The sequence below is a fragment of the Styela clava genome, chromosome 10 (genome assembly GCF_964204865.1).
Source record: "Styela clava chromosome 10, kaStyClav1.hap1.2, whole genome shotgun sequence".
Lineage (NCBI taxonomy): Eukaryota > Metazoa > Chordata > Ascidiacea > Stolidobranchia > Styelidae > Styela > Styela clava.
Window position 1 is genome coordinate 4,484,776 of NC_135259.1, and position 27,854 is coordinate 4,512,629.

The 27,854-nt window shown below is 36.5% G+C and overlaps 1 protein-coding gene across 1 annotated transcript; it reads left to right on the forward strand.

Annotated features, from left to right (window-relative positions):
- Positions 1 to 27,854, forward strand: LOC120337109 (inactive tyrosine-protein kinase transmembrane receptor ROR1-like). The gene is made up of 18 exons (XM_039404830.2): positions 1 to 263; positions 7,829 to 7,895; positions 8,360 to 8,379; positions 14,915 to 15,032; positions 15,425 to 15,606; positions 21,364 to 21,400; positions 21,479 to 21,618; positions 21,725 to 22,008; positions 22,388 to 22,588; positions 22,669 to 22,789; positions 23,005 to 23,309; positions 23,457 to 23,567; positions 23,670 to 23,852; positions 24,518 to 24,696; positions 24,945 to 25,074; positions 25,307 to 25,426; positions 25,516 to 25,661; positions 25,777 to 27,854. The coding sequence occupies exons 1-18, from the start codon at positions 182 to 184 to the stop codon at positions 26,888 to 26,890; spliced, it is 3,540 nt and encodes a 1,179-aa protein (XP_039260764.2). The 5' UTR covers positions 1 to 181; the 3' UTR covers positions 26,891 to 27,854.

Consider the following 27,854-nt stretch of genomic DNA (forward strand, 5'->3'; position numbering starts at 1 on the left):
GAAATTATTCTCTTTCTCAGCAGAAAACAAAGCAAAGACGAGGTAGGGTGATTTATAGCTAGTAGGTAAATAGTGCTTTCCTGATACGGGATTTAGTAAGCGGTGTAACTTGATTGAGAAATTCAACCCACCGCGAAGCGACGTTCGTACCTGAAAAATAAGCACCTCGAAACAGCATAAGATGGATCGCAGACGGAAACATTGCACGTGGAGAAGATCGACGTTATTATGCCTTGTATTTCTTCTTTCTGTGTCATCAAAAGGTAAATTTAATTTTTATGTTTCAATATATTGCAGTCCATATAAAGATTCGAAGCTTGGCCATTGTTTCGTGATTTTTTTTTTATGTGAAATTATCAACAAAAATGCTCAAAGCGAATGTAGTTTCCCATCAGGTGTTTATTTGAGCCTACATATATCCCAATTTAGTCTCGGGGAAAACAACGAAAGTATATTCTTCTATAATTAAGTGTCTTAAATTGTACCATGTCGTATTTCGTCGTTCCATCTCTGTTAATAGCTGGGTCAAGCGTTTTGTTTATCGTAAAACATCGCGTAATGCGACGAAACGATTGTATTTTCATTGTGATCATTAAATTGCAACATTAATTGCCCGTATTAATCGTTGTCGCCGAGTGCGATTTTCTAACATTTTCGAAACAAAAGAGCAATTATGACAGACTAACTCTAAGTCGACGTACCGTTATATCACAATGAATAATTTGCCGGATAATTGCTGGAGGCGAGCTGAGGGTTAATTCAGCTGACCTTTCGGAGAAAGGTGAAGAGGGGAAAGACAATATCGGCTTGCTTGTTGCAATTGTGGGCTGTGGTGATTTCTTATTAAAATATCGCACCTATGGAATTAAATACTACCTTATGTTATTATGAGCAAGAATTAATCTTATCACATCGCGCAACGGATTAAAAAGAAACCGGCCCTCTGAGCATTCATTTTAAATGTGATAAAAACTGGTGTTCATAGTTTGGGAAATATAATTCGGTTTCAAATTTCATCCAAACTCTACTATAATAGGATGGTTTGGATGTTAAACATTTGTATCAACTCGCCATGCATCTAATTCGAATTCGTCCAATAAATAATGTGTTATTCCATTGAAAATCGTTGATAATTGTTGCCAGGAGTGTCATACAAATTTACTATTATATGTAATTGCCCTATATAATATATATTAGCATATTTCCATTGGCGATCTGACAAGCTGTCGCGAATATGATGTTATATTTACCTTATGTCGATTTTTGCTCGAGATATGGTTTGATACTTCAGCAAAAGTGACAGACGTAATTATCAATCGAGGTCCACCTTTAATCGATATCAGAGGGTGGTCTTTATAATTGTTCGCGCGGTTGTGACGAAACTGCATTGTTTCTAATACAATAGGAGAACAGCGAGAGTTTTGCGTCGATAGGTCATTGAGGTCATTGTGGGGCCGGCAGCATTTAAATTAGTCTGCATGTCGAGAGAATTATTGTTCCTTTCTGACGTCATAAATGAGTTAACTTCTAAATTCCCACTTAACGCTTGTCGCTACAACGAATGAAATTTTCTTACAACGAATGAAATTTTCTTACAATGTCCGCGGTGTGAATACTTTGATGTCGGCACAACTGACTGATCGTTGAGCTTCTTCACTTCCCGGTAGAAAAGTCAATTTGAGGTTAAATTTGTTAAATTTTAGGAATCGAAGCTAATGCAATATTCATTTTTAATTTCCACGTTTGACCCATGTCAAGCGACCATGTTTATGCAACTGTGCTACTGCGGACACGCCTATTACATTCTTGCCGGCATTTTATGCGTGGAAAATGGCATGGCCGGTAATGGACTTTGTCCAAATATCCTATATCACCGATGATCATTGCTTTGTGGAACGTGACACTAAATAATGTAAACTCTGTAGAAAGAGGTCAAATATTCATAATTTATACTTTGTTTACTTTGGGCATCATTCATCGTTACCGTTGACGGACGCTAAATGAAAATTATGGCCATTGTCTCCTACCAGTAGCACCGACTTCAAAATTGATTAGTTCGTATATTGCTTTTTATTGGCAGTATAACGAGTTTCAGATTTTTTAGGCTGCTCATTTCTAAAGTTTGCGTCTTCCGAAAATACCACTATCACTGAATCGAACTTTTCTCCAGAGCGAAAAAATGCGATAATGTATATATTCTTTAATGTGATAAATGCATTTTAAAGTAGATTTGAAAATGATAATAACCTTATAACATGGAGTAATACACAAGTAGCCTATGAGGCTACAGTTGTTGAGTTGTTTGACAAGAGAATCGACGATCAATCTAAATAGATTTTTGTGTACAAACATATAAGTTTGTTGTTCGTCGCTACGGGACATTAGGCTTTTGCTTCAACTAACAACAACGGTCTTTAACGTTATCAACTCCGTAATAAACGTCGACGTACTCGACTAATTTCATGCTGAGATATCAGCGTAATTAGGATAATTTGATTAAAGCCCGCAATCCAATTCACTCAACTACATAATCTCCATTTTGATGACGCAATGAAATAAATATGCTTGGTGCCCAAAACATGAATCTATTTCGAAGGTTATTATTATCACAATACACCTATGGTACATTCTGATTTTGTTGGCGAAATAACATTAGCATTCCCCAAATGCGAATTTGCGTCTTGTAAACACGTATAAATTTCATCAAAATGCATCTTAACTGCACTTATTATGGTCAAATTATAACTTCAAACATTCACAAGTTTTGTAAAATTGACTGAACTCATGTAATGTATTTTCACAACAGCAAAAATTATAAGTTAAAGCGCCGTCATGCATGGTTGAGTTGTTCACCTGCTCGTTGGTTTATATTTACTATGCGAGTTTCATTTTCCACCTCGCTGCATCGCGAAATATCAATGGTATAAACTTATAATCATCTCAAACATGGCCAATAAGTAAAGTATTGATAACCAAAGGCGAATTAACTCTTTTCACTATTGGATTATGTTGGCCAAGCTTAAGAAACTCAAGTTTTCTACAAAAAACGGCCCGCTTTTGAAAGATACATCAGTGTTTCAATATTACAAAAGTATTACAATAATAACCACAGCTCTTTGCAGATTTATTTGAAAGCTCGCGAAAAATAGGATTTTTTGTACTCTAATTTGACCGCACGGTAGCAATTACGTGTGCGGTAGTCCCATTTTGCCCCACACCCAGAGAATGTTGTTTACCCCACGCTTTTGTCAAGCACCTATTCGACAGCATTTTGTCATAGAATCCGTAGATACAATCTAAATGGGCTGATGCATCTCCTGTACATTAAACTGAAATCATAAGCTTTGCATTATCTCTACATATCACTTTTTTCTAAATTTTGACCCCCTTTGTGTTGCTTTGACACAATTACGTAATTCTTGTTGTGACGTCAGCCGGCATTGTTTAATAATGTGTACGTTACCGGACCTGCGGAAACCCTAATATGTGATAAGTACCGACCGCACTTTTGTTGCCTTGTTCACAATAATGTATCATGACTCGATGTCCACCGGGACCCGATCTTTGCTTTGAAATTGTTTTGCCTTGTGCGTACGTATTCATTTCGTAAAAAGTTTGTACTACTAGACGATCCTACATGATCAGTACATACCAATATTCAACTCAATATCTAAAAAGCTTTCGATGTCACATTTATGACCCTTGAATTCCGCCGAGGCGATATGCGTTAGATGCTCGGCTAATCCAAAACCACACAAAAATCGAACTTAATCCATGCGTGCTAAACACCGTCTATCTTCTTGTATTGTTTATACTGCTTGGCAGTAAATCATTAGTATATACAAAATGTAATTTAATGGCGCAAAGGGACCTAATAGCAGAGAAAATTAGGTTTCCGACTTTTAATTTAGTGGTACCTAAGAATGCGTTAATGAAGTTGCGATAAGAAAATATATAATATATTTATTTTTTCCATCATATTCTCATTTTTTCAACCAACATTTACAAAACACATAATAGGATTAGTCTGTTATACCAATCTGCTTTTTGTTCAATTTACCAATGTATACAGCTATTCTTAATTGACTGAAATATGCGTACAGTGATATAGCAATAGAAGCAATTCGTTGAAAGCTTTAAATTGGTGATTTGTTTAGTTATGAATCGTTTACGGACGACAAAGCGCACCAATCTGAATCCCAATGTTAACAACTATGACCACAGTGTTCTCTGGTGATTCAATCTTACCGGCAAGAATTATGGCGGTCGCTAATTTTTTGTAGCTCTATCAAGGTATTTGTGCGCTTCCCTGGCTTTCTAATCAATCTAATCTGCAAGATACACTGCACTGATAATTAAAAATTTGATGATAATGTAAATTCAACGTTTAGGCACTTATTAACGTTACGCAGTAAGAAATGATATTTAATAATCGTCGATTATTACTCCAAGCCAATATCGATTAAGTAGAACAACAAAGTCGTAATGTTTTACACCGCACACCATTGTTTCCCAATATCTTGTCATATATGTGGGGTAGTTTATTACAACCTGGCCATACACTAATGAACTTTCAAACCGCCTTTTTTCTGTATCTCAGGCTTGGTTAAATGCTAAATTAAAATCTGAACGAAACAGAATGATATAGTAGGGTTTTATGTACACGGCTTTTAGTGATATGATTAACGTCTTTACTTATTATATTACAAAACCAATTATCAATCATGTCAAGGGGCTGACGTGCTATACAGATCCCTTTCGCGGTGTAAGAGTCTCTGGGAAGGCGACTAAATATTGTGCCGTGGCGGACGGAGACGCCCGAGCGGTAATTTATGTTTGATGGAATAACTAAGCTAACATTCTGATCCACGCAATCCCGATTTGCTTTTCAATACAGTAGACAATGAGACGATTTTATTTGCTTTACGCAAATATGGATATGTCCAATTTTTTAAGAAATAAAATTTTCCATCATATATCAAAAGTTATTATTTTATTACTAAGTTGTTTTCGCAATCTTGTTCACAGAATCGAATAACCTCGTATGTTATAGTAAGCTTCGGCCGTTGGCCTTGATGACGTCAAAGCCAAATAAAAGCTTAGTATAGTAAGTGTTACCCGTTAGGAAATAAAACTGAAAATATGGAGGTAATTTTATACACCTATCTTATAGGATTTTCAACAATATCATTCAAATAAAAATGTAAAATTGAATAGTACATTGTCTCTATATAACTGCTGATCAAATTTATATTTCCTACGTGGTAACCAATATTGCCACTTTATAGCCCATAAACTTTACGATATCACAGCGCTAAAGAAAACATAGTTTAGCGGCAACGTGTAGTCTAGCCGGTTTAATAACCTATCTTAAAAATGAATTTTTGAGGCGGAATTTTTAAGGAAGAAAACTTGTCTCTGCTGGAGAAGTTTTTTTGTACAAATCGGGCGATCCTAACACTCATGTGTCCCAAATCAGGAAGGTTTTCTTTCTGAGAAAGTTCAGTTCTCGGACATGGTGGTTCAAATTCCATGCGCACTTCACAACTTGAGAATTCTACTGTAGGAAATTGCTTTAACCTTTTTATCAGAATTCAAAAGTATTGTTTTCCATCGTTATCATGAATTGGTTGGAGTGCAATTACGATCTATATAAGATATGTGAACGTACTGATAGTACATTGCAGTCTTAATGGGTTTCGTGCACTATTTCAACCGGTATGCATTACCATAACTTGGCACCAATTCCCACCTGACTAGGAAAGTACTAAGTCTGTGGTATCACATTTCCTGACGAACTACAAGTCAGGTATTGTAAAGCCGAAACTATTCGAGGCATCGAAATTCAGTAGCGCAGTGGTAGTGCATCAGGTCTGGTATTTTCCCCATTCGTCTTTGTTGATAGCTTTTTACTTTTGAACTTATTGTTTCACGATTAAGACAGTTCCCCAAACACGTAAAGCAATCAAGATATACTAAAATTGACTGTGTAACAAGTTTATACTTTATACATACTAAATATGGCTGCATCGCGTTATGCGATGCTATGCTATCCTTTGCGGATTATCTCTATTTTGTGTTTTTCTTCATAAATCGTGGGAGCCTTCGGGATCTACCACATTTTGCCATTGTTTTCATGACAACAACCCGTCTGTCGATATTTGGCCTTCTTGGTTTAGGACCTAAATATTGAGGTTATGCATCTGGACTATATTTCCATCAAGTAATCTTGTATATTTTTACCAGATGCTCAAGGTATGGGTTCATATATAGCCAAGCTTGCACTGCATTGGTTTTTTTAATTCAATAAGCCGGTTCGGTAATTTCTATTTGCTTACACGACGGATGAGACGACCTTGCTATTGCTCTTTACTACATTGACTTATAGCTTTGAAGATTTACAATGTGACACCCTGTGTTTCACGTTTCTTAAGTGGACTTTGTTCTTATCCTGTTTGTTGTGGCTGTTCACTGGGGTACACTGTGTTACCATAATATTTTTCTCATTAGATTTTCGACCTTTTTAGTAAAGCGGTATTTAGGTTTCTGGTCCATAACGCTTAATTTGTTACGTAGTTGGATTTTTGATTGGGTTTGCATATTTTGCGAAAGGAAGTATGGTTATAAGATTCTTTTTTCATGCCCATCGCTGGGGGAGGGGGGGTCTTAAAAATACTTAATTCCTCAAGGCTTACGTGGATAATTCATTAACATTTTTAATTTTTTGAGATATACACTAAGCGAGATGGTATTTCCATTATGTTGTAAATCTAATGATTCAAATCGAAGTATGACGTTGAATACATGCTTTACGTCACAAATCGTTATACGCGCCCGCTTTATTTACCGAATGCCAGCTATTATGTCATTTTTGAGGCATAGGAGAATAGCAAGGCAAAGAAGGCCTTTCCAAAGTCAGAACATTGAAAATGATTGGCATATTTATAACACGAATGATCTATTAATTTCTGTAACTTCTTTCGCAATTTTAAATCTACGTAAAGACGTAAAGAAATACTCATTCCCTTTCGCATTGAAAAGTAGCGTTGTAGCGATATTTCATCTTTCGAGTAAATTTGATTATTATTTTGATCAAACCACTATTTAGTTTCCGTTGGACTGGTAATCGTCTACCAAACAATCCTTTGTAGCCATCGCCAACAATAATATTTTTAAGTTTTTAAATCGTGTGCGCAAATGAGGGACTCATTGGTTAACGAACAAAAGGACTAGATTTACCTTCCGGATTAAATTAACCAGTCATCTCCCACGGGCTTTAGTTTTCGTAAACCATTGAAAAATATAGTCTTGTTTGAAATCTTTTGTCGGGCTTATGAGTCGGTCCGGCGATTAAAAATATGATAAAATTGAATAATTTTTAATGTTATTGGCCCTTTTTATAAATGTAGTATTCAGCTTACTTATACAAGTTTGTTTTCGGTTGTATTAACCGCACGTTTCACATTGGTTATACATTATTTTTAAATATGATCTGTGGTAATACTTTTATTTTCCTCTTGGGCGAACATCATTATTACCGGCAGTTGCTCATCTAATCACCTCTTTTGCTTTTTCTTGAGGCAAAATCGTCTTCCAATCCGATGACTGACATGAAAGTCGATGCCCGTAATGATATAATTCTCCAATGTCGGTGTCAATTTTTCATTACGAGTTCTCAAAAGCCATTTTCTGTACTGTTTGTCTGAAATATGGCACGGATCGCTTTTAAATCCGATTTGTTTAAAAAAATTTACGCAATATTAACTCAATAGTGGTAATGATTATGTGTCACTACAAATAATTTTATATAATTGTTATTTTTTCGTAGGCTTTGTGACGTCATCACCAGTTGACGAAGACCTTACGACGACGGCGGCGTCTGATTACGAAGAATTGTAAGTGCCTTTTTTTGAAAGTCCATCATGAAATCCGGACTCTTGTAGTAGGAATACGACTAATAGACATTTTGTCGACTGTGTACGAATAGACACAACCTCTGAGTACGTTACTCCTGTCCGATCATTTTAGTCACACCAGTATTGTTTTACTTTTCAAGTGCTTGTCATCGATTAGATATCCTAAGTTGCCCTGTATTTTGATACCAGCAGTTTTATTACCGTGTCATTAAAAACAGTCATGTAAACACTTATTATTACCGTGTGGATTCATTTTGAGTTCATGGTACTATTATACTGTTATGATCCTTTTGTCATATATATAAACCAGACCGTCGGTAGTTGCATTTTGAGTACAATTGTTTGCTAATCAGTTGGCTTTACCCCCAATCACCCACCCCGTCGCACCTAATGATGTTACTATGACAACGAATTAATAATTATTCCCTTTGTTTTTATTTCAGAGACGACGACAACTTCGAAGGTAAACTTCGTCTTTATATTTTAAATTCATGCATGAGCGTTTACTGACATTAACGAATAATTCGCTCATTTTTGGTGGGATTTGTAATAAGGAGCTTAAAATACCCCTTGATGCTATTATACTTATCATATTGTCAAGTTAGTCAAATGATCTTACGGTTTCCTTTTGTAACGAAAGGTGTTTAACATTTCCATAGTTTTCGATAGCGCTTTAAGAGCTTTATGTATAGAGTGGGTGGTAAAGGAAACCTTAATGACAAGTAACTGCTTGAAATTTAGTTTCTGTTTTCTATAACGAGCGCTCACGCTTGTCACTGGCTCGCCAAACTTCTGCCAGGGGATATTACGGAATGTTTATCTGCTCAAAAATGTTACCAATGTACTACGTTTGGTAAAGTACTTTGCAAACCCGCTATCAATTTTCTACGACAGTAGTAATTTAAACAGCTGCGTTTCGCTCTGATTGAAATTTGAAACGACGTAAAATTGTTTAGACTTTCGTTGATGTTATTTGTATTATGTCGCAGTGCCACTGGTTTACATTACGAATTAAAAACTTAATCATTAATAATACTTAGAAGTATACTATGGAGCTATATTATGATGGAACATAAATAGCCGGACAACAATTCAAAATTCCTAGTCGTTTTTAAGAATCATAAACATGGTAGATTCGTTTTGCTATGTATCAAACTTCATACGATTTTTCGTCAAGAATGAAAGTCTTACAACCCTATTGCTTTTCTTTTGGTGGAAATCAAGTTGCACACAAACACGATACATTTCGCGTCGGCTAAGATGTTATTGTCAGTAGACGCCGCAAACGGCACACCCTTGCCGAACTGCAGCCAAACTTACAGCACTTGATGTTGGGATGGTATCATACCCACTACACCAGAGAGCACATTGAAATCTCTCTCACCGGTAATAGTTATTTAGGGTTATTGGCAACGATAGTTTCGTTATGATTGCTAAAGTGCTTTTCGTCATTTGTCAAAGGCTGTCATAATTTTGTAACCAAACCCACCGGCCATGAATCACATTTCTCCAAAACCGCAAAGAGCTAATTTTCGTAATTAGTGTGGTGCAGTTAGGGATAGAACATTGCGCGTTTTTTTTGGCCACATATTTGCATTTTTCAAATTTTCTATATGTATTTGCAAAAGAATGTTTTAAGATACTATTACATCATGAAAATGGTATTATGCCGTACTCGAAGATTACAGTTTGGCTCGGTATCCAAAGCCGTAATCCTTCGAGGCAACTGTCAAATGACAACAAACAAACTCATCTTCCAACCATGTATTGCTCATCCGGCATAGCTGAGGATTTTAATATTACCTAAATGCCTATGGATTATGCGGTTTGATTTGGTGTGATCTGACATTCTTAGAATGCAAAATATCTGGTCGTGTTGAATTATAGAGAATCTCGTTAGGTTTGATTTGGTGTGATCTGACATTCTTAGAATGCAAAATATCTGGTCGTGTTGAATTATAGAGAATCTCGTTATCATGGTCCTTCAGTAAGTCCCTGTTGCTACAATGAAAGGAAGTAATGTTTCTGTCGAATTTGTCTCATCATGACAAAGCAAACTTATGCGCTATTTCAGATTTTGCTTTGTTGTGTGGAAGATCACTTTATATACCTCATTCTAATTGCAGTTTACACATTGTGCAGCGAAATTCTCCACAAATTAGCTCTCCCCACCACTTCAGCGCATGTATATATAATAATTGCCGCTTGCGAGTGCGGGAAACGGTGACGGTACTGAGTAATAATTACGGGTCAGAGCCCGTGTTTAACTGACATTGGCTTGGAATTTCACTTGACAAAATTGCGTTCCTAAGGTTCTTGACGGTCTAATTTTGGCGCGTTGGGTCACGTTTTCGAATTATCTTAACTATTTTACAAATATGCTCTTTGTCGGGGTTGTTGTCCTCTTTGTTTACATCAATTGTAAATTATTACGAAATCTATCTATTTGAAAGAGGCAAATTTCTGTTCCACAAATTGATTAACGTGAATTCTTTTATGTGGTCGATGGATAAAGCCTACATTCCTGTCGCTTTTTTATCGGCGATAAATTTTTGATATTCATATAATATCCTATCGGAAATACACATGGCACAGCGTTCTATATTTATATACAGTATTCGATCCCGATCTGTTACCCACTTCGAGATATTGACACATTTTTGGCGGGTTTTGTGTCACGTTATCATAATATTTAATCAAAATTTAGTGGTGTCACTAGATATTTTAATGTCACTAGATCCTTATCGTACAAGTAAAGGGGATGAATGTGCCCAATTATGGACTGCTCGTAATTCCTTCGCTCGCAAAGTAGTCGCCATCAAATCTCATAATTTTTAGTCGATTCACTGGACTTTCTAAACTCTCTTTATATCAAGTAATCACACGAAATCGTGCTAGTTTTTCACAAGAACACTTATCGAATATGATTCTATCTCCTGTTTTTGTATGATCAAGTTAAATTTGATTTTTGGGGTTCCGGAATTTCTATTTTTCGGTATCTGTTTTCTGGTTTGTTAGCATCGAAAATTCCCAACTTTTCGTTCTAGGATTAGCAAAACCGCCACCATTCCGACGCCATCGCTGGCTCACCGTACCTTTAAATTATTCAAGAAATGAACTGTGTGGCATTGGCAGAGGCATCCAATGTCAACATTCAAGTAGCATTCGATGGTTGCCAGATAAACATAGTTTAAATTTTTAATCTACTGTTTATTGATAAGACGCTCAGTTTAGCGTGGAAGAAATATTTTTAAAGTATTATTATTTAGATAAGGAATAACGTTTGGTCGAGTATATGCCGTACATGGAACGAACTATACATCACTGGCCCATCTATGGGAATATATATTTTAAAAAATAATATAAAATGAGTTGTTTTAGTTTTAAAGTTTGTCTCACTTCGCAATTCTATGCACCTAATGCAATTTTCATTACTTAGTATATGTAAAGTAAATAAAGAGTTTTCAGTGAGGGTGGACTGGGGGCCTCCATCCTATACTAGGAGATTTTTGATACATCATATTTTGTTGTTATTGGTGTGTTTAGTGCTCAAATTCTCTTAATTTTTAGCACAAAATGAAGACTAGTTTTGGTTATTGAAAAATCGAAAAAAGGATTTTTTTCTAAGATTCCATATTTCAATGCTGTTTTAATTTCAGACTGTAAAATTTCTACAAAAATGTTTCTATACTCAAGGGTGTTGAGGAGTTTTGTGTTTTCTTTGAAACACATTTTAGTTATTACATTTTTGAAAGAATATGCCATATTGTCCGTGGTCAGTAAAAAAGCCAATACTCCGACCCGTCAAAGCACCGTTAAATCCTATTAACACGCTTGGATTCGTTTTGACAATATTTAAATTAAATTTGAAATCTGTTGCCATGTGCCTGATTTAGTCGCGCGGCCGACATCGTCGTCAGTACTGAATTATGCAAACAAATATGTTGTATTTATATGGTACATGCTTTATAGGTGAAAACCATATAAGTCGTATATTCCATAAATCTACAAGCTTGCTAATATATTATTTTTGTCTGGGTGAAACGTTTTTATTTAGGTGTCTATTTTGGTATTTTCCGTTTTTCGAACTACAATGAAAGAATTAAAAAACTAGGAATTATTTTTGGGAAGTTTTCAAATTCAGTCGTATAAATTTTCAAGTGCGAAATTGAAATTCGATCTTGTTAGGGTATTGAATTTCGTTCCTACACAAATTTCGCACACCGTAATTTCAACATAATCTAATCTAAGGCGAAAATGCATCGTTATGCGAATTGCAAGCATTTGTCTCTTTGTCAAATCAGCATACAGAATATTTCTTATTCTCATGCAACCTAAGTATATAGAACAATTGGCGTTGCCGCAAAGCGAAACGTCTTATACGCTTCAAATCCACCCAGCGTCTACCCTTACTCGATTTGACCCCGGGTTAAGGGTGAAGAAAAACTACAATAGGTGGGGTCTCAAATGCGCGATGTGAACCCACTAAACCTGTAAACTCAATTTATGCTCTAAATCTTATCCTTGCTAAGTTCTTGCAAATAATCTAAGATTTGTTGATGTTGGACAAAGCCGTATGCCTGTACTCCGCTAATAGTTCATATACAAACTCATGGCTTGACTTGACACGGCAAATGGTCTGAATTAGCACGCACTTCAGGATTATCAAATATATATTTAATTGTGGCCTACTCCGTAAAAGCACGTTGGGCTGCCAGCCTGCCACATAGACCGCGGACATATACACAAACGTACAGAAGTGTACTATGTGAAGTGTGTTTATGTTATATGTGAAGACTTATTTTTCAATTCTGTTCAATCACTGAAACGATGAGGAATGTGCCAAAATATGTGTAAAGTTGTGGTATAAGTGCCAAACTATAGACTAAGTCGAGCTCAAATAATCGAGTCATTATTTTAGTCGAAAATTGTGACAGTTAAGCTTTATCAGAAGTGATCCTTCGTAACAAAGAGTTCGTTTAATAATACGCGAACCACTAAAAATACTTGAATTTCGGAGTCGCTTTTCAATCTCGGAACACAATCACCCGCGGGCACTTGTTACGCTGAATGCCATCGACGTTCACAATCACCCAGCGAGATTCGCAACTCTTGATAAATATGTCATTTAAATCTTCTGCACGAAACCGTTATTAATGACCCATTCACTTGTAAAAACCTTATCAAACGTAAAAATCACTCGGCAATGATTTTTCATGAAAAAGAAAAAAAAATTTTGTGCATGGATTCGTGGTTTGGCAGTTTTTCAAATAACTGGAACTCCGGTTTCATCGCGTACAATAGTTACCACTTAAATTCTCTTACTTTTGCGTTCTTTTTTTTCTTGTAATAAATCAAGTCAACTTCGTTTAATTTCGTTTATATAATTATTTTTACGTCAACGTAAACACTTCTTGACGGCGCTCATGAAAAATTAACAAGGATTAATTAACAAAACTCGAACTCATATAGACGGTAATCAACCTCTTTTGTGGCGTGATTCATCTTCGTCGACTTTTAATGTACTTATTTGCGAATTCTGTATATATGATTCATCCAATAACAGATATCCCATGGGTGTAAAATTGATAGAGGCAATTTCTAGTAGGTCTGGCATGGTGTATAAATTAATCGAGCCCCGAATAAAGGGTTTACAATTATTCACTCATCTTTGGACCGAATTGAATTTAATCGATTTTCTTCTACAATAGAAAACGATTTTTAAGATGTTACTAAGCCGTTTCTCTGCCATAAACGCACAGTTTTGGTCGTGATTTGTTAACTGGAAGCTAACTTATATTTACTCAGCTTTAAAATCCGTAAGGTCCGGTTCCGTTTCCCATCTGCAGGTAGCACACAGTCGATGTGTTTAAAAAGACAACAAAGCGGTCCGTTATCTCTATTGTCATCCCTCGGTTGCCGTGATCCTACAGCCCGATAAACCCATTGTTAAATATCAGACTGAAAGGAGAACTTAGGCTTAGACCTGGGTCGATTAGTCACCGCAAAAGTCACGTTAATTTATCAATATTCTATGACATTCTGGCCTTTCAGCCCATAAGGCGGTAGCACACGTTTTTCCTCTTCATATTCACGTTCGAATAACCAGTGACTTGGTGTTCTCACACGCAGAAGCGGATGTGGATTCTTTGGAACATTTGTCATTCATTATACGTGACTTTGACAAAAGTATTGAAATTTTTAGCACTGTGTATTATTATAAATTCCAATTTTACTACTGTTGAATTTTTTCACTATAGTATTGCGCGAACTCTAATTCACGCGATAGAATTAATAGTTTGATAAAATGTTTCAATTTAATGGAGATTTTGCCGTTGCTATATTTAATACAAGACAAATCGTATTGATGAATTACTTTTTCGGTCGAATTTAATAAATTCACGTATTTTTGACGAAACAGGTGTAAGGGACCTATTTACTTTATTTACCAATTATTAATCAAATCTGTAACTCGTTCAACTTCAGCCGTTTCTATCTGTCGTATTTACCATACGTTGTGTAAATATAATTGAATTCAGCGTAACTATATAATTTCACTTAAATTCACTTGTTTTGGCTTATTTGTTAGATCATCTTAAATCTACTTGAACATGCGTGCTTTAGATTTGTTCCGTTCGACTCGTTAAAAAGATATATTGGCATTCTGAAAATTGATAACTTTGCGGATTGATGTTTAACTCCCCTTTCACTTGGGGTTAATATGTCACGCACGTCGTATCGTGTGGCATAAAGATTTAACAAACGTTGGATATTTGTCAGAAAATGTACCGTTACTAATACTTCCTTTGCAAATAGCGAGGCAGTATGATTAAGCTTTGTGTTTACCTGAAGTTTTCACATAGAATGATATTTTTAGTAGCCACTTCTTGTGTTTTTTATGTTTCCTACATATCAAATAATCTGCATGTGTTACTTTTATATTCAGTAATAATTAGAAGTATAATCAGGTTTAAGACAACGTTATTTGTTTATTTCAGAGTACCATGATTTAGAATTGACTGAAGGAATGGAAGATGAATATCTACAATCTGGAGAAAAACTTCAATTTCGATGTCGAGTTAGCGTTGTACCAAAACGGGATCTCACATTCACTTGGTAAGATATGTTTGAGGTTGTTTAAAAATCTTTAAAATTATGACAACCAACATAGTATGATTGGGAATATAATTTAGACAAAATTTGTGAGGGCGACGATACGATACACTCACAGTCGTGAGAAGAGGGAGTTTGTTACGCCGTCGTCATTACGTCCCACGACGTGTTTACGTCGCGGCTACTTTCCATTTCAAAAACAAAATAAGCTTCATATTTCGCTGATGACACCATCTTGGAATTGTTTTGTGTCGTGGGCTCATTGACCTTCTAACCTTTTCACAAATCGGGATATATAATCCTCTACTAAATTTTTGTGTCTTTCTCTTTCGATTATTTGGTTATTGATGGGAAGCTCGGTGAATTTTCTACTGAGCTCGATTGTGTATTTACAGGTATAAAGATAATATGAAAATTAAAACTGGCGAAGACGAAAGACTGTCAATGAAAGAAAGAGAATGGGGATCAAGACTTCAAATCCTTGACGTTTACACAGCCGATTCCGGCGAATACAGATGTGAGGCTTCTGATGGAGAAAAGAGCGTTTTCACTACCGCAAGACTGACGGTCGCTTTCAGTAAGTTTATTTTTTTTTTATAATGCTACTAGTTGGTTTTATTTTGCGGAAAGTGTGATTCGAATGGCGTTCATTTTTGAACAAAATTTTTCTAATTTTACCCGTTGTCTATCTCTAATGACTCGAGACGTTTTTTATTCTGACGCTACTGGTTCTACTTTACGAAAAGTATGACTCGGAAAGATTTCATTTTTGAGCAGATTTTTCTAATTTCTGCTTTTTTGTGAAAGGTTGTCTTACTTGTCTGTTCTTAATCGTTAGGGATTTGCCGTATTTTGACGAATATTCTATGCTGTGCGTTTCGTCCAGGTTACACGCCTTGGAATAACTTTTTTTCCAACTGTAACCAACAAAAAGAATCCATTTGTCAATATGACAGTCTGTCATCCATCACTCTATAGAATCAATTATCTTAACTTCATTTCCCACCAAACCATTAGAAAAAACGCCCATTTGTTATAAAGCTTTGTTTGTACTTGTTAAAAACACTAAGGCACGAGCTCAAAAGGTATCTGGTAGTCTAAACCGACCAAGAAAATTCGATCAAAATTTTCTTCAAAATTTCATTGTTATTTTTCTGCGATGTATATTTAATCGGAGGGCGGGGAATGGGAGCGAGTATTTCTTTTGTCAAAACTCTGTTTAAAGATATCATGCCGTTTAGATTTGGCCCTTAGGTATCCATGCTTTAAAAATTAAAAAGTATCTATCTTGTCTACACGGCCGTGTATACGTCATCGCGTGTTTGTACTAACTCTATTGTTGTGGTCAACTGGTAAAATGGCTCTTAGTAAAATCGCATTGTGGAAGTAATAACACGGGATTTGTGGTTAGGCCGAAGTTTCTTCAAGAGAATATACACTTTCGTGTATGTGTTGTTCATTCTACTTAACTGCGTTCATACGTTGTGATTTGTGACCGAGTCTAACTAATCTCCTACGATAACATTAGCCTGAGAAACACGAAAATGTACGAGTCGTTTTTTTGTAGTAAAGTGTTCTCAGGTGTTTGTAAACGTCATCCGTATGGGAGGCGTCATGTCCCTTGACCGGACTACTTGAACTTCCCATATAGGTTAAATTATCACTATTCATTTCACTAACACATGCCAGGGATACAATCATGATAAAATTTTCTCTTATCCATTGCATCGTAGTGAAATATTTTTCATTCGTATATTTGGGTTAGATTTTGAATTACTCATTAATAACTGATTTTTTTTTACTATATTCGAATTGTATTTACCAGACAACGGCGAATCTCCCAACCCGCTCTTTTAATTTATCATCAGATGGGGTAATGTATATATTACCAGTTCACATTAATCATGTGCTATATTAATTTCAAAAGTACGACTCCAAACAAAACTTCCCATTAATATAAATTCAGTTTGTCTCTTTCAATTTCGCGTCTCGTATTTTATCTAATATCAAAAAAAAAATAGGTAATTTTACGCGTCTTCGAGTGTAACCAAAAAAAGAATTGTAAATATATTAACCGAATTATGTTCCACCATGTTTGGTCCAAACAAAGCTTGCAATATATCACTTCTTTTTACTAGTACTTTTTTTCTTCCGCAGCCACATAACTGCATATGCAGCCTAATTAATTGACGTTGTGAATTTAAAAAATAATTCACATAAATAAGATGAAAAAAATATATAATTTTATCAGTTAATTCACTAGTTGTTAATATTTATCGACAGGACTTCTCATCCCCACGGAGAGGTAATATTATGTAGTCGTTCTCGCTTATATATTATTCATGTAGTGAACCGATAATTTATTCTCGGAATCCACAGTTCCTGCATGTCAAGACTATTAAACCCCTTTTGGGGCGAAAAGAGGTGCTTATTTCGTGGCAAACTAAAATTTGTGGTTGAAAGTAACCTATTTAGTGGGTTTTTGATCGATATTTATTGCATTGTTTCTCCGTCTGTTGTTGTGTTCCCTCCATTGAGTACATTAATTATACAGGAAATTTCACTGTAGTCGTTATTTTGCAATTGCCGCTAATAGAAACGTTCCAGACTTTGGTAGTTGTGGGTAGACTTTCAAATCCAAATAACAGAGTAACCGAAATATAAATAAAGACCTCATTAAATTCCTAATAACTTGAACTGTTTGGGTATGATTGTACCACAAAGTTTCAGTAATCTAGTACGCTTTGCACAAAAGTTATGTTTTCTCTAGAATATGTTCCAAATATATCATAAAAATATGTTGGAATATGTACGGATGTGACTGCGAAATTTGTATTCCTAAATGTCAAGCGTCATTAGCTTGAAGTACACCCCCCTCGTTAAATTCTATAAGATGCCAGATTAACTTTTGGTGACGCCAATCAAACGTCACAAAGTATTTGTCTGATGCCACGTCAGTGACAGATTTCGCTGAAAGCTTGTCGAAGTCGATTCATTCGAATTCATCCATCGAATTTCCTATTGTATCGATCAAAAGTTTGAACTTGGCGATTGACGATAATACCTTTACTAGAATATTACTTCTACTCGTTTGTTGAGTATGCAATATATTTTGAAAGACAGATTTATAATACTCCAGGGACATTATACGGGCAGCACGAAACTGTTTTTTCATTTTTTTTTAATTCCCTTTTTTTTGGCGGTAATATTTTATCTTAAGCTAGTTTTGATATTGTTAGATAAAATTCATCTGAATTAATGATTTATCCAAGCATAGTAATAAAGTATTCCGAACATAATATGAAAGATAATAAGGAACAAGCAATAATGATTGTTCTGAATAATGCCATGTTTAACTGAAAGCATGTTTCGACAGACATTGTTTTGTTAGGTTCACGTATATCAATTAAACGATGTATGGGACTTAAACGCGGACATTTTCTAAATGATTCCTCACTACATGACTAAAATGTTACATGTAATTAATTTAGAATATATCAAAGTACTAACATATTCAATTATTTTTACCCTCTTAACTTCACATTATAATGATTTCATATTATTTCCCATGTATGATAAACATTTTCGGAAATATGAATATGCACTAGATCCAAGATTCTCCAAGAAGCTCTAAAATTAAAAAAATTCCGAGAGTCATAATATGACATGGGCAAACTACGGCCCGTGGGTCAAATTCGCCCGTTGGCTAATTCAATCTGGCCAGTTGGATACTGTCACAATCAAATTAAAACCAAATTTTGATGTTTCAGCTAAAGATAGCACAAGGAGTTTGTGAAGATTGCGATTGAATTTAATTTTGTCACGGGGCTTATTGTTTTCCACTTTTGCTTTTGTAACACTGTAAATATTGTACCTATAATGTAACGTTTTACGTCACACTTACATGGCCCGCCAATCTAGGTGGGCACAATTATTTGGCTCCTGTTCCAAAAACCTTGCCCATCCCTGGACTCCTGCTAAGTAATCGATTTATCTCCCATTTCGCTTACATTCTGGTACAACTAACTGCCAGTCACCGGGTATCAGTGTTTCCACCGAAATCGTGGTTCCGCTAATTTTCACCAGTCATCATTTCGATCAAATCTAAAAGATAGTCTTATCACAGAGCTATTAAAATTCATGTGTGTTTGTGTATATCTGTCTTGACTAGCTTTATTTCAAAGCGAGGCCGCTTTATCAAAAGAAACCGACCTTGGTTTAATTATCCGCCGCAATGTAATTTCAATTTATTTTGATATTCTTACGTTTACATTATCCATTGCTTTAGTTATAAGAATGATTAATAAAGGTGTCTGCTGGCATAATTTTATCAACTGGTCCAAGCGTGTCTCATTACGATTATCGGTGTTTTGGAAAGATACCGTGGCGACCTCTACATGCTCCTGACAGTAATGTCACATTGACGGACATATTTTTATTGTTTATTTTATAGATGTATACTGATATTGGCTTACGCGGTTATGCGCTTCTTGTTATGTCAAAATTCGATTTTTTTCCCTATTTAATCCGCAACAGTATTTTTCATACTCACGGTGGATTTTACCTTGCCAACCTAACAGCAAATAGCTTGCTTGATTTTGCATATGTCTGTACAGTTGGGCAATGAGCTAAAAAAATTTAAGAGGATAAAATAAAACTATCCATCAAAAGCCATAATTGCAAAATTTAAAGCGATGTGATTTCTTTGTGCATTATGAACGAAATGTCCACCACAGACCGTCAGAGAGAATTGTATTATTAATCGAATTCAGTCTAAGTTTCCGCTTCAAACTCACATAATTTAACGCTTCTGGCAATCGCATTTTGGCGTACCAAAATAAGTGCAACTGTAGACGGTAAAAATTAGTTAGAATCGATATGCAATCTCTAATAATGACTAGCTTTTAAGTAAAAACGGTGTATGAAAACAGTATCTGTCAAAGAACGAACTTAAATGTAGCCTGAGGCAAACGCAAGCGACCGCAGTATGATATTTCAGGATGGTCGATGTAACACGGTTGCCTCACCGATGCTTTTAAAGAGATTAAAAAGCCAAGAAAACGTGGTGGTTTGAGACACCACGGAATTTTTTATAAAGGAAATCACTATGCCACATTAGGATTGCACCATCTGTATATCTTGTTTGAAATATACATAAAGTCGCATGAAATAAAAAAAATGCGCCCAAGTACCGACAGATTTTGCGCATAATTTAATAATCATTCAGGATAAACCTGACGTTTTGACAGCAATTTACCTACAACGTTGAAATGTGGCTGTCGGTTTGATGGCGCTCCTAAAGTATGCGTACCAAGATGGCGGACACCGGAACCGTAGTATGTGTACCAGGTTAGGGCTAGGCCATAATTCAGGTACAAATACTACGGGAGTCACTTGGCTAGTCTCCGAACTCGTAACAGAACTAAAAAAAGGAAAATTGGAATACAATTATGGCTTAACCCTAATCTGGTACACATACCACGTCCCGGTGTCCGCCATCTTGGTACGCATACTTCAGGGAGTACCAATTTAAAAATACCATTCGATTCAAGTCAATATGGAGCATATTCTAGGTGGCCATTTGGTATTCTGTAGATATTCGCCTTTGCAAGGTAAATCAAAGGTTCAGACGTTCAGGTTTATTACACACTCTGAAATTTTGACCTTATCGCGGCTTTGCGTTGGAGCGTTTTCGTAATCCTAGTATCATCCAGTCAAGGCAAACTTCGGCGCCAAAATTGCACGGGGCCCGGAGAAATCGTAATCCCCACTTTATACTTTAGTCTCTTTCGAACTGCTTTACGAGCAAGATAATTGCGATTAACCCTAATTCTTCAGTTCAAAGTTCAGAATAGACTACCATGTATGATTAAATGTGATCCGTGGTACTTGTTCTGTATGCGAGACTGTTATTTGCAACACAGATAGCGCTGAAATATGAAAACAAAATATTATAAGATAGTTAGGGACGAAAAGGTTAATGGCTCAATTTTTCGCCTCCTTAAACACTAATTGACGGTTATGTTTCTGGTCATGTTGTGGCCAAAACAGAAAAAATATCATCTTTAAAGAAAACCTAACAAAATGTACTTGTCAGTCGTTGAGATGACACGCGAGTACAATGTTGTGGTAATACATATTATCGGAACTCGTTCACTTTACAATAATTTACAGTTATGTGGGCTGTTTTATGGGCCATTTTTACACAGTCCCCATCCTTTAGAATTACGAGTCGTCATCATAACAATTCAGCAGTATGATTGTGCCCCTTCTGATGTTTGTGACGTCATCCTTTTTAAAATCCTTTATGAAGTCTTAAATTCTACTTTTTCAGATACTCCTCCAGACAGCGGAGACACCAACATAGATTCGTAAGTATTTTTCCTTATTTTTGTACCGTATTAATAATGAATTTACAAAAACTTATTTACAAAAAAAATATTTTGCAGTGAAATTTTTGAAGGAAAGTGCGAATTGTATGAAGGATATGCTTGCGCCCAATACCTGAAAGGCAAATACATTTATGTCGAATCGTTTCAAGATCAAAAACAAATGGAACAACAGATTACTGCTGCACTCACATTAGTTGGTACGTAACGTTAGCCAAAGTTAATCCATTAACCATTGCGCGATGATGAATGCAAACTCGGTTTCCTACACGTTCGATCTTTTCAATCTATGCAATTGTTTACCAGGTGACAAAAACAGAGTTTCAGAAGAATGTGCAGAGTACGCAAGACCCGCTTTTTGTCATTTCGTTTTTCCACTTTGTGAAGTAATAAATGATGAAACTACCGATGAAGGTTTTGTATATGAAGACTACAGTTTCGTTGACAGCGGAACTATTCTGGAAGACGACGACAACCTTGCTAATGCCGATGGCACTGCAACCGCTGTCAGACTTTGCCGCGAAGATTGCGAACTTTTACAATTTGACGTTTGCGCGAAGGAATTTGGAACAGAGGACGAAGTTATAAAGGTATAAATCGTTTCACTCACTATATGACAATTGGACTGTAACTGGGTCGGCGCGACGTTTTGCGCGTGAAGCATTACAGTTAACTATGATGACATCGCAAATTACACACTTTGGGGTCACACCCTATGCCACGTCACCCAGGGTGCATTAAATTGGTTTGGCAATGCCGATCCGAAAACTTTATAGCCCTCGCAAATAATAGTAGATCCTGGCATGATGTTTGATATCAGTTGCGACTTGAAAGTATATCATTTTATTTACAAACATTCAGAACCCTTAGTCCGTAACAGCCTGTGCAACGAATCGAAGAATAAGTTTTACCGTTAACTTTTTGCCAATGTTCTCAATAAAATTACCGTACCTGTTATTCGTGTTATAGCAACTTGTCAAGACTGCTGATTGCAGCCGGCTTCCGCGAACAACTTCCACTGGCGCCAAGTGTTCTCGTTTGGGATTGAAAAGCGTGGTGGACAGGACACATGTATGCTACAACGATACGGGAACAGGATATCAAGGAGTGGTAGCTACATCACAGTCGGGAGAAAAATGCAAACCATGGCCTCCGAAAATGCTAGTCGAGGTTTGTTGGAATTTTATATCTGGCTTGACAACGTTCGATTACATCGATTCAAGGTTAATTCTTCTGTTCAATCTTCACAGTATCCGGAACTGGCGGGAGGTCACAATTTTTGCCGTAACCCTGGTAACGCGATGGACCAGCCTTGGTGTTATACTGATAGAGATCGAATTAGCAGAGACCCTTGCGAAATCCCCAAATGCAGTAAGTACTCTGTACCTTACAAATTTATTTTTCTAGAATTTAATTTAGAAAGAGCCCTTGCTAAATCCTCAAATACAGTAAGTACTTTGTAACTCCCAAATTTATTTTTCTAGAATTTAATTTAGAAAAATATGTAACGAATAGATTTAAACGCATATTCAATTTCTGTCGATAGTTATGTTCCACCATGACACTGGTTTATTATTGTGTTATAGAATCATCTCTTGGCGGCGGTTCTTCAGATTTGTTGATGATTCTCATTCCTTGTGTCAGCATTCCCTTATTAATCGGATGTATTATGGTCGTGATGTGCTTCGTATGTAAAAAAGGAAAAGGGAAGGACATAAAGCACACCCCTGGTAAAAAGGTTGAACTGAAAACAATACCTTCGCAAAGAAATCGTGTTCCTGAGCTATCATCGACTATGGTTCATTTTGCTGTTGAGCTTGGCGAGGGAAAATACGGAAAAGTCTACAAAGCACAGATCATGAGTAATATGGTGTATGCGCCTCAAGAACCGGTAAGCTGAAGAATTACAATTTTGCAATTGTTAGATGGTGTACAAACCATAACTTTTCAGCACGTTGCCTTATAATGTACGTTTGCAAACTATGGTAAAAACTTTGTTTGACTTTCCCCCTTTCAATCTATTTATTATGTTATTCAGGTAGCAGTGAAGACTCTCGCTGGAGGAGCTATGCAATCACAGATCAGCGATTTTCAACGTGAAATGGAGATGTTTTCAGACCTACAGCATGTCAATGTATCCTGTTTGAAGGTCTGTTCGATATTTTGTAAATCAATTTGTTATAATTTATATGAAAAGCATTTGTCATGATTGATATTATTAATCTAATCCTTTTTATTTATGTGCATACAGGCCGTGGTTTCTCAGCCGACAATGCGATGTATGATCTTTGAGTACACGAGTAGAGTAGATCTTCATGAACTTCTAACATTGCATTCTCCGCATTCTGATATTGGAGGGAAAATGTCAGGCAGTGCAAGCAGTCACACATCTAGTAGCTTAGAATCAGGAGATTTCTTACATATGGCTGTACAGGTAAGACAAGATAGACAAATACCAAGTAGTTTACTTTTATCCTAGGGCGAATAAAATACATATCAAACTGAGTTGATAAATGAGGAGTGGTTAGACCAGGTGTAGGTGACGGTTTTTCAACCAGAGTCCTAAATTTTTCCCACCTAGACTGACGGCCCGTAGAAGTGTGACGTAAAAAGTTACATTTTATAAACAATATTTACAGTGTCACAAAGGCAAAAGTGCGAAACATTAAAGCTTCGTGCCAAAACTAAATTTAATCGCAATCTCAGCAACTCCTTAGTTTATTTTTTTAGCTGAAACATCAAAATTTCGATTTAGTTTGCTTGTGGCAGCATTAAGCGGGCCATATTGACCAACCCAACGGGACTGATTTGGCCCGCGGGCCGTAGTTTATTCATGTCAGGGTTGGACCGTTAGGGCATTGTCCGGTTTTCACAACGTTATATTCTGATCGATTATTAATTGGTCACGGACTCGTGTAGGTCGTTATTAGCCATATATCTAGGTAGACTGTCCTATCGGCTTTCCTATCTATCGCGGAGAATATGAAAAAAAATACTCTCCTATTCCAAATGTTTACTCTTATCTAGCGGAATAAGTATGACGCAATCATATTTTTTATTGCCTAACTATAAAAAAATCAACCAAACATTTTTCTGCAGGTCGGTGCTGGTCTGGAATACCTTGCTTCAAATAACTTCGTTCACCGTGATTTAGCTGCTCGCAATATTCTTGTTTGCAATAATAATGTAATGAAGATATCTAACCTTGGTGTCGTCAGAGATTGTTATTTATCGAGTTATTATAGATCACCACAAGGTGGACATATGTTACCTGTCAGGTAAGATTTACAAGGATATATATTTCGAAGATTAAGAAGGTTTATTTTGTTAATTTAATCAATAATTATTAATTGTGAATAACAATGCTTTCCGCATTACAAAATTTGAAATAAAGACACCACTAGAAACATCACTAATAGAGAGTATTACGATGGCATAGCGGAACTTGCTATAAAATGGAATGCGAAGTTATCCTCTCTTCCATTGAAATTCCCTTCATTTTAAATTTATTCCTTTATCACAACAGATGGATGGCACCAGAGAGCTTAAACCAAAACATGTTTTCTGAAAAGAGCGTAGTTTGGTCATTCGGCGTTATGATGTGGGAAATGTTTGCTTATGGAATGCAACCTTATTGTGGATATAGTAATCATGAGGTATGAAAACTTCATTATATAGAATGATAATAATTCCTAATTTTTTGGTCTGAAGTTGATTATAATTTGAGCTCACACACCGAAAAAATAAGGAAGTACTTTACCATTATTTTAGACATTCACCTGCTGGCTCGGGAAAGAGTTGTATTCAATTAACTTTCATTTTTAAAGTATGATTCTCGTTTGTGAAGGTCATCTCAAAGTAAAAACTAACGTAATATCTCATTTTCAGGTTATAGACATGATATCAAAGGGACAAACTTTATCATGTCCTGAAAATTGCTCGTCACGTGTCTATTCACTCATGCGTGAATGTTGGGAAATCGATCCAGCTCAGAGGCCTACATGCAAAGTGAGTATATTTTTGTTATATTTTTATTTTCGGATTTAAAAATTGCGCTTTTTGAGTAATCAATTATGAACCATACATTTTTTCTCTAGGACGTTCATGCTAAATTGTCGGGCTGGGAAGGCGCAAGCACCACAAGAATGACGTCACAATTAGCACAAGGAATTCACAGGCAACTGACGAACGTGATGCGTGAAGGAGCCCCATTTGGGCAATACACCCCTCCCCAAGGAACTGTGTAAGTAGCAATGTATGACCCCACCCGAAAATTTGCCGTGTGTCTTGTCCGGAGCATGTTTTTGAATTGAAATAAAAACTTCATAAACTCACGCATTTTCTCCTTTCATTTGCAGCATTGATGGCTTCAATCAACCATACATGTCGCCCCCTCAGCCTTGCCCACCCCATGCTAGCCCCGCCTCTCAGCCTTATTATACCTCGCCTTCTACCAACTCCTCTTCTGGTATGATGCCAGGCCAGCCTCCATCTTATCCTAGTTACATGCAACAACCGCATGCATACGCTCCGGTGCAAATGTACCCCCAACCTCAGATGCATTATAGCAGACCCCATCCCGCATCATATCCATACAAATCGAGTCACACACACAGCAGTAGCAGAAGTACGGACAGCTGTGGGTCATCCACAAGAAATCAGCTCCACGGACACCGACACCAGGGTGGGGTCACACAATCCGCCCCACAGCAGTTCCAGAATCCACAAAATCACTACCAACCTCAAATTCCCGGAACAGCTGAGCAACCAGAATACGAAAATTTTCACCGAACACCCGATAGCGGGATTCACAGCTCGAAAGGCACCGACGGAACGCAACAAAACCACGGGGAAAATTACGGATCCGGTCACGGTTCGATGACGTCTGCTTCTCCACCGCCCGCGCCTACCAGGCAGCGCCCCGGAAGTGAGGTCATTGCCCCTGGTGCACAAGAAGGACTGAGACAACCCTTGTCTGTATATAACAATTCTCAACACAGCAATTCAGCAAGTAACGTGAGCACCAAACCAGTTGTGGCTCCAAAACCGCCAATTTCACCAATGGATCCTAATCGCCCTAGAACTAACATCGTCATGGGAGTGAACGGCCAACGTAATCGAAACCATAATAACCACATCGATGGGCCAAAAACTGAAACCCAACAACAAGGGGGAACGCCAAATAGACTCCAGGCCAACCGAACTTCAACTTCTGGTAATATATTAGAACTACCGGCAGAAAACGAAAAACAAAAAAACTCGGCAAGCGGTAAAGCCATGTCTTGTGACTCTGGGCTTCCCAATGACGAACCAGACGTTGTGGACAGTACAGAAACACAACCTTTCATTCCTCAGCAGTCAAATGCGAGAGTAAGTTACAAAGCAAATAAAGCGGTGATAACAATCCCAGGATCTTCGTCGTCATCTATGTCAGGATCTACAGCTGTGACGACAGAGTCGAGGTTAACTTGAAAGTACACGAAATCTTTCGTTTAAGTGGGAAAAGGCTTTGGTTGTTCACCTACTCAGGCTTTATGAAGCCAATAGCGGTGTACTTGTGCGACAGAGGGATATTGCAAACTTGTTTAAATGATGCTTGATGTAAAGAAGGCGGGTGCTGTAGATGCAAAAGACTATTTTTCTGAACGATAAAATCTAAAATAAGATCTCAAAACGCTATCGTCTATAATTGTAATTAATATAAGTCTCGCACAGTTCAATACCACCATTTTGACAAGCATTTCTTGGAATATTATGGCTGTTTTCAAAACATGCATTTACATAATGTTTTCATTTTGGGCTGTGATACATGCTATCCCGGAGATTTATATATGTCGTTTCTGAATAGACGAACAATATAGTAATTCCACCATAATATTAATATTCATCAGCGTGAGTAGTTATCAAATCAAAATTATATTCATATATTTCCAACTCACTTTAATTACGTGTACTACGAAGACAATCCTATTTTAAAATATTCGAGTTTCGATATGCCATCCGCTAGCTACAGGACAAGTTGAAATTTTAATATACCAATATATAATTTTTTGTTAATTTGTGTTAAGTTGCTGATGCGTCGTTGCAATCTTTTCTATATAAACTTCTGCAATGCAATAGGCTTGTTACTGGGCCACTCTCAACTCGCTTTTATGTATAATTTGCTGCGTGTTACTATATGGGTGAAGACAATACACAGTCTAAAATATTGGCGGCTTAGTGGAGGCTGTTAAACCTTCCTCATTTTGTCAGTGATTGTCACAGAAGATAATATTTTAAAGTTGACGTTTTGTGTCATGAATATTCGTTTTTGTTCTTTTATACCAAATATTCGTTTTTTGTACTTTTTTATTGTTTTATTTTTTTATTTTTATGTTGACTAATAATGAAATATTGTTTTTCATGTTTTTCGCGCAAATATATTAATGAAAATAGA

Excerpts from the sequence above, each read along its gene's own strand:
- LOC120337109 (XM_039404830.2), top strand. The coding sequence starts at position 182 with ATGGATCGCAGACGGAAACATTGCACGTGGAGAAGATCGACGTTATTA. Across the intron at positions 22,790-23,004 it reads TTGCGAAATCCCCAAATGCA|AATCATCTCTTGGCGGCGGT; the intron begins GTAAGTACTCTG and ends ATTGTGTTATAG. Across the intron at positions 23,310-23,456 it reads TGTATGCGCCTCAAGAACCG|GTAGCAGTGAAGACTCTCGC; the intron begins GTAAGCTGAAGA and ends TATGTTATTCAG.